Genomic DNA, 15,599 nt, shown 5'->3' on the forward strand with positions numbered 1-15,599 from the left:
AGCGGAGCATCCTAGCACCGAGACGCTGAGAGAATCTGTTCGTCTCAGAAGTAAGCACCAGAGAGAAGTTCTTAAAGCACTAGGCATGCGTAAAGAGACTTAAAATCAGTTTCTTGAAGATACTCCATGCATATTGAGGCCACAAGCAGGCCTCATGAAACTGCTATCATGGATACGTAGCAATTACCATAGTTAGCATAATAAATCTTCCCACGGGTTTGCCCCTATCTATAACAATCCAAGTAGGAATGTATAAATGTTGCAAGTACAAAGTCATCCTCAAAGGCTATTCTTAATCTCGATCTAATTGTACAGAAGTCAAACAGTACTTTTCCTAGTGTATAATTTTAAAACTGCTGTAAATAGTGGAAAATACTGTCAAAAGAAGAAACGCCTCCAACTTATTTCATTATACCAATGGGCTCCCAGTTTAGACTCTGCCATTTACCAGCTACGGTTACTTGTTCAACAGCTTCAGAATCCCTGGGATTCCGCTAAGAACCAGTGAACCTCAGCCTGAGGACAGACAAGCTTTGCTACAGAATGGTTAACCTTGTATTCATCCTATTTTGCTACATACCTTAACTTGAACTGTGAGCGAACTTCCCCATGTTCTATTTGAATCAGTTCATTATAGCAAGCAATTATGCTGCTATTCTCCATAAATCTCTGGAAAAAAAGCAAAGGTAATACATAAGACATATACAATTACTTCTTAAATAGTCAAAGAAGCTTAACAGTTTCTCCAACCTCAGGTAACTCTGTTATATAAGACAACTAGTAGGTAGGATGAGATTAAATAAAACAGTTGTCAAGTGTTTGAAATGCTTGTTTAAATGTATAACAAACAAGACAGCAGAAACATTACATAGTTATTTATAACAAAGGTGGGAAAAACATTATTAACACTCACAGGAAAATAAACACACGAGGGACAGAACACCTCCCCCAGCCTTGCTAATTACTGAAACACCTGTGCTTCTCTTGCACTAAGGAAAGTCTTCTAAAACCTGAGCCTAGATGTGTTCACGGCATACCACACTACGAGTGATGTCTTCTGGTGGGGAGAGGCAGTCTTTGCTTCCTTCCTCATCTTCTGAGTGCCTAACGCATCCTGCCTCTTCTCATGTCTGTCTGACTGTCTGTCTGTCTGTCTCTCTCACATACACACACACACACTCTCTTCCACACATCTAGCATGGATGGCTTCTCCCTGTGGAATATCTGAGAAGCTCCCTGACTTTCCCTGTGCCTCTGGTCCCCACCAGCCCAGGAGGAAGCTGGGAAGGGCTAAAGACAGAGGGGGAACCATGAACACACACAGAGGGAAATACTTTCTATTTACAAAGCAAAGTTAAACATGGTGAGGTTCTGGTTCAGCTTCTGGACGGGTGGAGATGATGTGTCAGTCTGTAACTGAGCTCTGAGTGGTGTTAGCTGATGCTTCATGAAGTACAAAAAAGGATCTGTGATAAAATAAGTCTTTGAAAAGGTTGGGATAAACAGTTTCCTTTGTTTTAAAACGAAAACCTCAGAAGTAAACTTTTGTTGACTGTCTAATTTATTTGCCTTAGGCTTTTATTATGCCTCTGTGTCTATGTGTGTAGGTATATATTTTATATGTATATATTTATATATATATATATAAAATCATTCTATATTTTCACTTTCATATTTACGTAGTAACGTTTTTCCTTTTTTCCTTTTTATTTTATTTATTTGTTTACTTAACATCTTTATTGGACTATAATTGTTTTACAATGTTGTGTTAGTTTCTGCTGTATAAAAAAGTGAATCAGCTATACATATACATATATCCCCGTAACCCCTCCCTGTAGCGTCTCCCTCCCACCCTCCCTATCCCACCACTCTAGGTGGTCACAAAGCACTGAGCTGATCTCCCTATGCTATGCGGCTGCTTCCCACTAGCTATTTTACATTTGGTAGTGTATATATGTCAATGCCACTCTTTCACTTCATCCCAGCTTATCCTTCCCCCTCCCCGTGTCCTCGAGTCCATTCCCTACATCTGCGTCTTTATTCCTGTCTGGCCCCTAGGTTCGTCAGAACCAATTTTTTTTTTTAGATTCCATATATATGTGTTAGCACACGGTATTTGTTTTTCTCTTTCTGACTTACTTCACTCTGTATGACGGACTCTAGGTCCATCCACCTCACTACAAATGACTCAATTTCATTTCTTTTTATGGCTGAGTAATATTCCATTGCATACATGTGCTACATCTTCTTCATCCATTCATCTGCCGATGGACACTTAGGTTGATTCCATGACCTGGCTGTTGTAAATAGAGATGCAATGAACACTGTGGTACATGACTCTTTTTTTTTTTTTTCTTTTTTGCAGGACACGGGTCTATCACTGTTGTGACCTCTCCCATTGCGGAGCACAGGCTCTGGACGCGCAGGCTCAGCGGCCATGGCTCACGGGCCCAGCCGCTCAGCGGCATGTGGGATCTTCCCAGACCAGGACACGAACCCGTGTCCCCTGCACCAGCAGGCGGACTCTCAACTACTGCACCACCAGGGAAGCCCTACTTCCTCTTTTTTTATTTGGATTCCTTTTCTTTCTTTTTCTTCTCTGATTGCTGTGGCTAAAACTTCCAAAACTGTGTTGAATTTTGTCAACAGCTTTTTCTGCATCTATTGAGATGATCATATGGCTTTTCTCCTTCAGTTTGTTAATATTGTTTATCACATTGATTGATTTGCATATATTGAAGAATCCTTGCATTCCTGGGATAAACCCCACTTGATCATGGTGTATGATCCTTCTAATGTGCTGTTGGATTCTGTTTGCTGGTATTTTGTTGAGGATTTTTGCATCTGTGTTCATCAGTGATATTGGCCTATAGTTTTCTTTTTTTGTGAACACCTTTGTCTGGTTTGGGTATCAGGATGATGGCGGCCTCATGGAATGAGTTTGGGAGTGTTCCTCCCTCTGCTATATTTTGGAAGACTTTGAGAAGTTTTGGTGTTAGCTCTCCTCTAAATGTTTGATAGAATTTGCCTGTGAAGCCATCTGGTCCTGGGCTTTTGTTCATTGGAAGATTTTTAATCACAGTGCTTGAGATTTTTAATTTCAGTGCCTGTATTTGGTCTGTTTATATTTTCAATTTCTTCCTGGTTCAGTCTCAGAAGGTTGTGCTAAGAATTTGTCCATTGCTTCCAGGTTGTCCATTTTATTGGCATATAGTTGCTTGTAGTAATCTCTTGTGGTCCTTTGTATTTCTGCAGTGTCAGTTGTTACTTCTCCATTTTCATTTCTAACTCTATTGATGTGAGTCTTCTCCCTTTTTTTCATGATTAGTCTGGCTAATGGTTTATCAATTTTGTTTATCTTCTCAAGGAAACAGCTTTTACTTTTATTGATCTTTGCTATTGTTTCCTTCATTTCTTTTTCATTTATTTCTGAGCTCATCTTTATGATTTCTTTCCTTCTGCTAACTTTGGGGGTTTTTTGTTCTTCTTTCTCCAATTGCTTTAGGTGTAAGGTGAGATTGTTTATTTGAGATGTTTCTTGTTTCTTAGGGTAGGATTGTATTGCTATAAACTTCCCTCTTAGGACTGCTTTTGCTGCATCTCGTAGGTGTTGGGTTGTCGTGTTTTCATTTCTTTCTAGGTATTTATGATTTCCTATTTGATTTCTTCAGTGATCTCTTGGGTATTTAGTAGTGTACTGTTCCACCTCCGTGTGTTTGTATTTTTTACAGATTTTTTCCTGTAACTGATACCTAGTCTCATAGCATTGTGGTCGGAAAAGATACTAATTACGATTTCAATTTTCTTATATTTACCAAGGCTTGATTTGTGACCCAAGATATGATCTATCCTGGAGAATGTTCCATGAGCACTTGAAAGTGTATCCTGTTGTTTTTGGATGGAATGTCCTATAAATATCAATTAATTCCATCTTGTTTAATGTGTCATTTAAAGCTTGTGTTTCCTTATTTATTTTCATTTTGGATGATCTGTCCATGGGTGAAAGTGGGGTGTTAAAGTCCCCTACTATTACTGTGTTACTGGCGATTTCCCCTTTGGCTGTTAGCATTTGCCTTATGTATTGAGGTTCTCCTATGTTGGGTGCATAAATATTTACAATTGTTATATTTTCTTCTTGAATTGATCCCTTAATCATTATGTAGTATCCTTCTTTGTCTCTTGTAATAGTCTTTATTTTAAAGTCTATTTTGTCTGATATGAGAATGGCTACTCCAGCTTTCTTTCGATTTCCATTTGCATGGACTATCTTTTTCCATCCCCTCACTTTCAGTCTGTATGTGTTCCTCAGTCTGAAGTGAGTCTCTTGTAAACAGCATATATACCCGACTTGTTTTTGTATTCATTCAGCCAGTCTGTGTCTTTTGGTTGGAGCATTTAATCCATTTACATGTAAGGTAGTTATCGATATGTATGTTCGTATTACCTTTTTCTTAATTGTTTGGGGTTTGTTATTGTAGGTCTTTTCCTTCTCCTGTGTTTCCTGCCTAGAGAAGTTCCTTTAGCATTTGTTGTAAAGCTGGTTTGGTGGTGCTGAATTCTTAAGCTTTTGCTTGTCTGTAAACCTTTTAATTTCTCCGTCAAATCTGAATGAGATCCTTGCTGGGTAGAGTAATTGTGGTTGTAGGTTTTTCCCTTTCATCACTTTAAATATGTCCTGCCACTCCATTCTGGCTTGCAGAGTTTCTGCTGAAGATCAGCTGTTAACCTTACGGGGATTCCATGTATGTTAATTGTTGCTTTTCCCTTGCTGCTTTAAATATTTTTTCTTTGTATTTAATTTTGATAGTTTGATTAATATGTGTCTTGGCATGTTTCTCCTTGGATTTATCCTGTATGGGACTCTCTGAGCTTCCTGGACTTGATTGACTGTTTCCTTACCAATATTAGGCAAGTTTTCAACTATAATCTATTCAAATATTTTCTCAGTCCCTTTCTTTTTCTCTTCGTCTTCTGGGACCCCTATAATTCGAATGTTCGTGCCTTTAATGTTTTCCCAGTGGTCTCTGAGACTGTCCTCAATTCTTTTCATTCTTTTTTCTTTATTCTGCTCTGCAGTAGTTGTTTCCATTATTTTATCTTCCAGGTCACTTATCTGTTCTTCTGCCTCAGTTATTCTGCTATTGATTCCTTCTAGAGAATTTTTAATTTCATTTATTGTGTTGTTCATCATTGTTTGTTTGTCATTTAGTTCTTCTAGGTCTTGTTAAATGTTTCTTGTATTTTCTCCATTCTATTTCCAAGATTTTGGATCATCTTTACAATCATTGCTCTGAATTCTTTCTCAGGTAGACTGCTTATTTCCTCTCCATTTGTTTGGTCTGGTGGGTTTTTATCTTGCTCCTTCATCTGCTGCATATTTCTCTGTCTTCTCATTTTGCTTAGCTTACTGTGTCTGGGGTCTCCTTTTCACAGGGTGCAGGTTTGTAGTTCCCATTTTTTTTTGGTGTCTGTCCCCAGTGGGTAAGTTTGGTTCAGTGGCTCCTGTAGGCTTCCTGGTGGAAGGTACTGGTACCTGTGTTCTGGTGAATGAGGCTGGATCTTGTCTTTCTGGTAGGCAGGACCATGTCTGGTGGTGTGTTTTGGGGTGTCTGTGAACATATTATGATTTTAGGCAGCATCTCTGCTAGTGGGTGGGGTTGTGTTCCTGTCTTGCTAGTTGTTCGGCATGGGGTGTTCAGCACTGGAGTTTGCTGGTTGTTGGATGGAGCTGGGTCTTAGCGTTGAGATGGAGATCTCTGGGACAGCTCTCGTCGACTGCTATTACGTGGTGCCGGGAGGTCTCTCAAGGTCCAATGTCCTGAACTCGGCTCTCCCACCTCAGAGGCTCAGGCCTGACAGCCAGCCGGAGCACCAAGACCCTTTTGGGAAGTCTGAGGTCTTCTGCCAGTGTTCAGTAGGTGTTCTGTAGGAGTTGTTCCACATGTAGATGTATTTTGTTTGTTTGTTTGTTTTTTGCATACGTGGGCCTCTCACTGTTGTGGCCTCTCCCGTTGTGGAGCACAGGCTCCAGACGTGCAGGCTCAGCAGCCATGGCTCACGGGCCCAGCCGCTCCGCGGCATGTGGGATCTTCCCGGACCGGGGCACGAACACGTGTCCCCTGAATCGGCAGGCGGACTCTCAACCACTGCGCCACCAGGGAAGCCCTGTAGATGTATTTTTGATGTATTTGTGGGGAGGAAGGTGATCTCCACGTCTTACTCCTCTGCCATCTTGAAGGTCCTACCGTAATTTTTTATAATTCTTATTTTTCTTTAGGTCTCCTAAGAACTTCCAGTGCGGTGAAGATCAGCCTTCTGTTAGGTGATGGTTTCTAAACACTGGAGCACTTTGTTTGCACATAAGTGGCACTCAGTAAGTGTTTTGTAGACTAAGGGCAGTGGGAAAATATTTTGGGAAGTTTTTAGACTATCATTAACCCCGAAATCTGAAATAAATTGAGTGAACCAAGGACAGTGGTCTTCAAACTTCAACATGCTAAGAATAACCTGGGTGTTTGGTTTAAAATGCAGCTTCCTGGGCCCCGCTTCCAGAAACATAGGCAGGTGTCTTTAGTACAGGATTTCTCCATATGCTTGGGTGTGATGCTGCTAACATGCACTGTACCTTCTCAGGGGCAAGAGGAGGAGAATCAGAGTCTTCACTGATTTTCCACACTTACTCGACCACAGAAGCCTTTTGTCATGGACACCTATTAAAAGCTTTGGGACACTAGCGTTCCATGGAACACTTTGGGAAACGTGACTTTGGTGGACCCAGCATGAAGTTGGGAGTTAAACACCAAGTATTTGCATCTTGACTTATTATGAGTATGAGCTCTGCAAGGTAGTCATTTTGAGCCTGTTTCCTCCTCTGCAAAAATGGAGACAATACCAAACCTCTCATCCGTAGATGAGGATCAAGTCAGTCCCCTAGAATGGAGCCCGACAAATAATAAACCTTGGTTCTCCACTTCTTCCTCCACACAACGTCTCTCCAGGGAGGAACTGTGTCTGACGGCCATACCCCCGACACGCCTAGCACACCACCTTGCACAGAGTAAGTGCTCCATAAAGACTTGCTGAATGAACTTGTAAACATCATTCCAAATAGCAAAGGGGTACACAAAGGCTCACACAAAAACAAGTTGCAATCGCCCTTTGCTAAGATGCTCTTTCTAAAAACTCAGAGTGGGCTGAGCACTGTGCAGTCGGCCACTCACGCACAGCTCTAGCGGCTTCAAGAGGAGCTGCTCTGGGATATTTGATGGTACGATGTGTTCCTGGATCCCCACTCAGGGACCCATCAACTGAGGCACTGGTCAATTAGCTAGTAACACAGAGCCGAGTTTCAGCAGATGATTTAATACAATCACAACAACTCAGAGATGGGAAACAACTTCACAGAAGGCAAGAAGAATAGCTGGCATATTTGGAAGGGTGTCTGGGGAGAAAGTTGCCAGAGACAAGATTTTGCCCAAAAAAAGGAGACCAGCCACCTGGAGAGCAGCCTCGGCCGATTCTGTGCCACTGTAACTCAGGAGGGAAAGCCTGTTAGGTGCGGCAGCTTCTCTCGGAAAGAGCCCCAACTCCTTGGGGGCAACCTGACCTGGCTGGCAAAGGGCCTTGATCAGACCCAGCACTAAAGACTACCAGGTGGCCCCTGACAGGTACTGTTTTTCATGCTTCCACAAAGGGCTTTACTCACCATGGCTGCCTGCAAAAAGCAGCATCATATCAAGACAGAGAAAAGAAACCTTCCAGAGCAGCACAGACAGGTTACAAAAAAGAATAAAAAGGAACAATGGTATTTTCCCTCCTAAATTCACTTAATAGCGTTTGCACCCAAACAGGGCAGATGTCTCTCCTAAGCTTTTCTGTGAGTAGACGTGCAATCTTAGCCCCCCAGACAAGACGCTATCACTCCTAATGACACCAATCTCCACACCAGTTGGTCAGAGGCAGGACTGGTGAACTAAAAGCTGAATTCCAAAAGGGCACTCAACAGCACCTATGGCAACGGGGGCTCATGGCCATAACCCACGGCGTGTCTTGCCTGCCCCAGCCCCTCCACAGGTCATGTGGAGAACCTCCATGCTCACATTCTGAGAGGCCCTGCCTCAGACGTGAAGGACAGCCTTGGGCTGAGGTGCATGGGTGGTCAACGTTACATGGAAGATTTATGAAAACTGAGTAATTTTAAGTCATTCCTCAGAAAATGAGTAACTAAAGAAAAGACGTCCCAGCCACACGACTTCTTGGATGACTTTCCTTTTGCAACTCTCCATTCCGAAACTCAGAAGCATTGTCTCGTTAAGCTGTGGCAAGCACGCCAGAACGGCGTCTGGAACCGAGTGCCAGCCTCTGAGAGATGCGATGACGGACAGGAGGGAAGAGTTAATGGAGTGAGTGATACTGCTGACCGGAAACATTCATTTCTATCACACTTGTGAACCGCAGCACTGCCTTCAACGTTTTATACAGCACTGCTGCTTCTCCACGGAAGCACACCAAAGCACAAAACAACTGCATCCCGTGGGCAATTTCTGCTTCTCTGTGATTGACAATAAACAAGGGATCTTTTTGAATCCAGAGTAGCCAACCACCATTGCTTAAAGCACCCAAAGGAATTTTCATAATTCACAAGGCACTGGCAGTCTCCTATTTTTGAAGGAAAAGGACGCATCACACCATCTATTTGAGATTCAGATTACTCCTATCAAAAGACCTTGAGATACCAGGTAAACCTAGTTATTTAGGTTGTTGGTAAGTCTCCTTAATCAATCTCAATCTTCTAGTTGAGTATCAGGGTCAAAGAACTTTTCTTTGCTGACGTTTTTGGTTTAAACCAGGAGTTCACAAGATGCCACAAGTCACTTGCTTGAGTTTAAATTACCCGCAAAAGTTGCCCAAGTCAACTGTGACCTCTACCTTATTTTTTCCAAAGGGTAATCTTTCATTTTTTTAATAGAAGAAATATACGCTTGTTATTTAAAAAATTCAAGCATATAAAGTGAGGTCCTCCACAATTTCTCCGTAAGGGTTTGTAATATTTTAATATTATGAAATACATTTCCTTTAAACAGTCATGTTTTGATTATCTTTCTCCACCCCTTTTCTGCTCTCTTTCAAATCCATCATGTTGTTTTCTGTTTGCATGCACACGGCCTCACCTCCAACCAAACCTTCAGACTGCCCTTACCCTGAGATACTGGGTAAGCCTAGGTATTTAGTTTGTTAAGTTTCCTTGGAGTAATCAGTCTTCATCCCCAAGTTGAATATCAGTGTTATTCACGTAGTTGTCACTCAGAATTTTTCTTTGCTGACATTTATGGCTTCAATGAGGAGTTCCCAAGATGCTATTGCTGTCATGGGCCTGTCCCCAGGGTGTAAGCTGTGGCTGGGCCCTTGATGAGCACAGAGCCCTGGGTGCCGATCTGGTGGACTAACTACACGTAATCACACACATACACGCTAACTGACCGGACTGATTTAAATGAGATTACTTTGGGACTAGAGAATTTCGACCTGATATAAGAAGACAGGTTTTTTACATCATTACATATCTGTAGCTAAGATATATGAAGTTATGAGAGAAAAAGGAAAAAAGCCTGACCAGCAGGTGCTCGTCACTATCCCACGAGAACAACTGCTTCCTTTCCCTCACAGTTCTGGGGCTGAATGCCTATAACAGTATGCTTAGCTGTTTGGCTAAGGTTAGGTATCTGTATCTGAGAGAGGTGCTAGTTCATCTTTTACATACCCGGTTGAAGCCTGCGTGCAGAAGAGGGAGGACCGAGGCCTCTTCATAGTCGCCGGATCTGTAGCAAAGCAGAAAATGTGGTCACTCAGCAGATATACAAAGCGGGATTCCTCACACTGAAACTCGGAGAGCGCAAGGCAAGCAGGGAGACGGCTGTGAGGGTGCCTTCCTGCCCGGCACGTGCCCGCAGGGTGCACCTGCCTTGTAAGAACCCGGACTCCCACGTCCGCCTTCAGGTGCAGAGAGAACACAGACAGTAGAAGGAACTCCAGCAGTGTGCGTGAAAGGTGCACACGACAGGCCCTCTCCAGCTCTGGGCTCCTTGGGAGTTGGAGCAAATGTACCGGAGCAGTTCCCATAAAGGGACAAGGAAGGTGCAACGCTCATCCCAGAGACCACTGTCCTCTTTGAGATCCCCAAACCTTCTGGAAGCACGACTCCCACCCCAAGACTTAGGTGGGTCCAACTCTCAGGAAGACAACTGGCATTAAGGCTGCAGCACCCCAGGGCCAATGGGGAAGAGGTGTCATCAGGAAAGCCAGGTGAGAAGGGAAGAAGACAGAAATTGATTACTGGCACTCATCTCAGGGGAGGTTTCCTACACTGAGCCTGCAGTTGGGTCTCAGAACTTCAGTTTGAATACAAGGACGGGGCGGGGGTCAGCTGGTCATGAAGTCATGCTGTAGCTCTGCTGCCACCTTTATGAGAAACGGTGTCCCCAAGACAGAGAGCAAGTAGCATGGTGTACATACCTTAGCAAACAGGGAAGAAAAATGGGACAATGGGGACTGGGTGGAGAAGCAGAACGAGAACAGGAAGAGAAATCCCAGTGCCTATTTGTGGCATTACCTGTGGCATTTTCCCAGCAGGGAAAAGCTGTCCTCCCTACCCCCTTTCCTCCTTAGGAACTCAAGGTTCTACCCTCTCTGAACAATAATCAGTAGGGGCACAAAAGGGCTCCAAGGGTATTAATAATGTTCTATTTCATAAGCTGGGTGGCACACGCAGCATTAATTTTATTATTAACTTCCTCTATAAATGAAATACTTAAAAAATAGGGGAAAAAAAGTGAAAAATAATAACAAGACACAGCAAGCCATTACTTGTCAAGGACACGTACACATGAATAAGAAAAAAAATGAATGTTTTGTCTTGGGCCCATGGAATCAGCCAGGCTTGGGGAAATGCTGTGTGGCTTGGTACCCTTCTGGTACCCATGTCAAGACCCTAAGACCCTGTTAAGAGCTCACATCCCCAGAAGATAAAATATAAGCAAGAGGGCTGAAGAAGGCTAGTCTCACATCTCGGTTCCCCTCGCTCTTTCTTGCTGAGATGCCATCCCCCACCAAGATGGCAAGATGGTAAGAAACCAATGGGACAGTTTCTTCACTTTCCTGGGCCAAGGTAGGTGTGGTAGGTGTCCAAGTGAAGAGACACAGCTCCTATCAAGAGACTCAAGGAGCAGCAGGTGAGGAGAAGTCTTTGGTTAGGGCAAGACTCGGAAGCCAGGATTTCCCACTGTTCCAATATGGCTTTGGAATGGATATTTCAAATCTCCCCTGGGCGGGGCCTGCCTGAGGGAGGCTGAAACTCTGAGTTGCTGGCCTGTCAGCTCCTTCAGGCCAGAATCTGTGCCAATCACCACAGTGGGGCCATCCTGCTGTCCTGCTTCTAGCCACATAACAGCCCTGCACGATCCTTTTCTTGCGGTGGCTTTAGCGCCTGCTCTCATGCTATAATCTGTTTCTTCTTAAGTGAAAAACATAAGCATTCTCCTATCTCTTTTCTTCAAAGAGAAAAGATAAGCGGGAACGATGTTCTCTCCAGACCTCGTCCTCCCCAGATTCTCTACTCATTTCCAGCATATAATGAGGAACCATTTTTTTCTTGAAGTGTGTATGTGCTGACAGAAATTAGAGAGGGTAAAGAGAAAAATCCAAATATTTCTAGAAACTTGCAAAACAAAGAAAATCCCAAGTAAGATCTAAGGTTGTTGCCGTGAGGCCAAAGACCTCCCCCTTGCTTTGCCAGCTCAAAGGCTGAATTACAACAGACCAATGTTTCAGGAGGAAGAGTAGTATTCCCAGCTGGGAACGGGAGGTGAGCTTACGCTTGTGAAACCACCGCAAGAATCACCGTGTGCTCCGAGGGATTTGTGGCCCGGATCGACCTGCAAGGAGAAAAAGCTCCAAGTCAAACCAGTGATTACGCCTTGTTCCGTTACCAGAATGCAGGACTTCTTCACAGTGAAAATGGCACAAAATCAAATGTCCCTGTAAAGAAGAAGTCTGAAAACACATGGAAAACAACAAAAAAAGATGCCCTTGTGGATTAGGACAATCTCTTTCTTTTACTAAAAAAAAAAAAAAAAAAAAAAAAAATTTTTAACTCCCAGGCAATTCTCCAGTAGGTCAGACCTGCCAATTTTCCACTTCAAAAACTGGCAAATTCCACTTAACTTCCATGTTTTCTGATTGAAATTCCACGCTGCAAGACAATTGGCAGTCCTACAATTCTCTAGTTATCAATTTGTACTTGGGGAGCTAACTGGGATGGATCTTTTTTTCTTTTAAAATAGTAGATAGTTCAGAAAGTTGCCCTGAGAAGGACTGCTGGCAGATGGATGTACACGTGCAGGTTAAGGTCTTTTAAAAATTTCACAAAGAGCCATCTCAATTTTTCAGTTGTACTGTTATTTGTGCTCAAATACTTTAAACAACTGAGTCATCAACTAGGGCTGAGAAATGGTCAACACAGTAACTGTCACTATAATGATATTTGTTGTACCATGACCGCCTGTCTATAATTTGTTTATTCCCTAGGAAGTTAACAGGGTTAAAATATGTAAGGATATAGGATTCTGAGGTCCATGATGCCAGAAAATGTGCTATGCTGCAGCTCAGATTCTGGATTATTTTGGTCAGGGGTCATGAGTTGGATGAACTCTTTTTTTTTTTAAATTTATTTATTTTTATTTTATTTATTTATTTATTTATTTTGCAGTACGCGGGCCTCTCACCGTTGTGGCCTCTCCCGTTGCTGAGCACAGGCTCCAGATGCGCAGGCTCAGCGGCCATGGCTCACGGGCCCAGCCGCTCCGCGGCATGTGGGATCTTCCCGCACCGGGGCACGAACCTGTGTCCCCTGCATCGGTAGGCAGACTCTCAACCACTGCGCCACCAGGGAAGCCGGATGAACTCTTAATAAAGGGCCACATGCTTGAGTCTTAGTACAAATAGGCATGCTTGTCTCCATCCATCTCCTCGGTCTGACCTCCCTTTATTTCGAGATCCTTCAGAAGGGAACCAGTACCTCTAAGAACAGAAGGCTGAGGAATCCGTGAAACAACCTGTATTTGTTTCTTTCTAGCTACTGGCATTTCTGCCCCTCTCCCATTTTTTTTTTTTTTTTTTTGGCGGTTCGCGCACCTCTCACTGTTGTGGCCTCTCCCGTTGCGGAGCACAGGCTCCGGACGCGCAGGCTCAGCGGCCACGGCTCACGGGCCCAGCCGCTCCGCGGCATGTGGGATCCTCCCAGACTGGGGCACGAACCCGTGTCCCCTGCATCGGCAGGCGGACTCTCAACCACTGCGCCACCAGGGAAGCCCCCCTTCTCCATTTTAAGGTGTATGCATTACTGCTCCCCCAGGGACAGCCAGCTCATACTGCTTCATCCTCTTTGACTAAATTTCTTCACCTTTCTCTAAAAATGTACCTTCCCCATGTCCTCTTCCTTGAGACCTCACTCTATGTGAGTAGAAGGCTCAAGAAAAGACCAGCTGCTGTCTTCCTGGGAAATGAAGGCTCCTCTTGTGGATAAATGGTATTTGAACGAGCTCCTTTGGAGAGATGCCTGAACTCACTATGGGCAGCAGGGGTAATGCCAGCCCAGACCACTTCCCACTCAGCCATCCTACCCCCTACCACGTCCTGGTAACATGAAGCTACACTTATCTCCTACTTAGGAGCCTACTGAAATCTCAGCAGAAATACCAGGTGCACCTGAAGAAAAAAAATGTACAGAGTTTCAGAGGTGCGCTCTCATCTCTAGGGAGATGCTAAACACCTCTCACCTTCCTTCAGCCTCTTCCACCCCCAGGAGGTGTCATGGGTACACTGCTGGGCTGCATTCTAAGGGGTGGGGCTTAGGCAAGAGAAAACACGTTATGAACATAACTGGGCTGGAGCTCACGCTTGCTTAGCTTCTTTTGAGATTGGCTTCTGTGTTTTAGGTCCCTTCCTGCTGCTGACCTCTTCTCTCTCATTCCTCCAAAGGAACTGGTGTGGCCAGAGAGACCTGGACCTCTTCCTGGTTGAGAGGACTAAGGGGGAGCTGGGCACAGGTGAGGCCAGGGTCCAAGGAAGCATGCTAAGCTAAGGTCCAGTCCAGCTCAAAAACCAGAGATCTTGGGCCATAGATGACAATGAAGAAGGCACATCTGCTGGGAATGCGTCCCCACTCATCTTAGGGAAGGTGTGCTGGCAGTCCAGCATTCAGGAATCTCACCATCCTCAATGTGACTGGTAACAGTCAGTAAACGCACCAGCAGACACACAACCTGGCTTCTGAACTGCACTGATGCCCCACTGTTTTTCTGTGCAGCTAAGACAAACATTCACTCATCAGGAAACAAAACTACATTTCTTTATATTCAAGGAAGATTACGAAGCTCACCTGCTAACTGGGGCCTTTGCCTGAATTAAAAGAATTCTTCCTATTCATTTCTTCTTTTTACATCTGAAGCTTGTCTTAAATCATTCTATATATGCACAAAGGATTGTGCTATTTCTACTACAAAATCATGTAAGAAGAGTAAGTGGAGACCAAGAAAAAGCAGACCTGCTTAATTATAAGAGACCCAGTTCTAGTCTGAAAATCACACATGCACACATACACACGCACATATATATATATATATATATATATATATATATATATATATATACACACACATACACATGTATCTATTTCTTAACACTAAAAATACCCAAATATTTTGTGACACATTTTAGTATTATATACTTAAATAGGCAAATGTTTCTATGCAGGAAGATAGGATTATTTGGGACCAGTAAGACATTTTAAAAAAGGTTCCTTAAGAAAGTTTCTTCTTTGGAAAACTGAAAATGGTCCAAGAATAGCAAGGTGTTGCCGTGACAAGAAACTTCTCTTAACGCACTAATTCCTTGTCAGGGTACCAAAGGGTCTAAGGAACCATTTCCCTACCTTTCATTTCACTTGCTAATATTCAAGACAATTCCAGATCCATACGTATTTGGAGTTTGTCCCGGTCTAGCATTTAATTAGTGACCTCTTCCCATCCAGCTTCAAAGCATTCCACTTGTGCTAAATGGATCAGTTCATCCAGAGCGAACTCTGATGACTGCATTTGTTTATGAACAGGCAAGCATTTCCTCCCCAGAGCACAAGCATTTCTGTAAACAAGCAGGGGGTTTGGATCCCTGGAAGATTTTCTGCTGCTGCAAAGTAGCTGCCTTCCCTCCACGACTGCTGTAGAATCCACCCATCTGTGTCAGGCAGAGAAAAATGGTCTATTTCACACATTTCTGATGTTCATTTTGGGACAGAATAATTAAGATTAAAATATCTGGTTTAAATCCAAACTCTATCTCTGTAACAAGAACTGTGTGAATTTCAATTTTTCTTTTTGGTGAAACATGAGCCATACTCAAGGGGAGAAAACACCCTGAAGTTTTCAGTGGGGACTAGCTCACACCTCTAAATTCATCGGATCTCAAATGTGGAGAAATAGAAAAGGCCATAGGAGGAGCTACCGCCTTCACCACAGAAATCTGTATATACTACTTAGAAACATCAA

The 15,599-nt window shown here is 43.4% G+C and overlaps 1 protein-coding gene across 17 annotated transcripts in view; it reads right to left on the reverse strand.

Annotated features, from left to right (window-relative positions):
- PDE8B (phosphodiesterase 8B) overlaps nucleotides 1-15,599 on the reverse strand; it is a 384,709-nt gene that overhangs the window by 119,987 nt on the left and 249,123 nt on the right. For all 17 annotated transcript variants that reach the window (XM_082836129.1, XM_082836131.1, XM_082836145.1 and 14 more), the window contains 3 exons: nucleotides 11,871-11,930; nucleotides 9,761-9,818; nucleotides 581-669 (listed from right to left, as the gene is read on the reverse strand). In XM_082836129.1, the coding sequence (XP_082692255.1) occupies nucleotides 581-669; nucleotides 9,761-9,818; nucleotides 11,871-11,930 (207 nt within the window). The remainder of the gene's footprint in view (nucleotides 1-580; nucleotides 670-9,760; nucleotides 9,819-11,870; nucleotides 11,931-15,599) is intronic.

Source organism: Leucopleurus acutus (genome assembly GCF_964270905.1).
Source record: "Leucopleurus acutus genome assembly, chromosome: 3".
In the NCBI taxonomy this organism is placed as follows: Eukaryota; Metazoa; Chordata; class Mammalia; order Artiodactyla; family Delphinidae; genus Leucopleurus; species Leucopleurus acutus.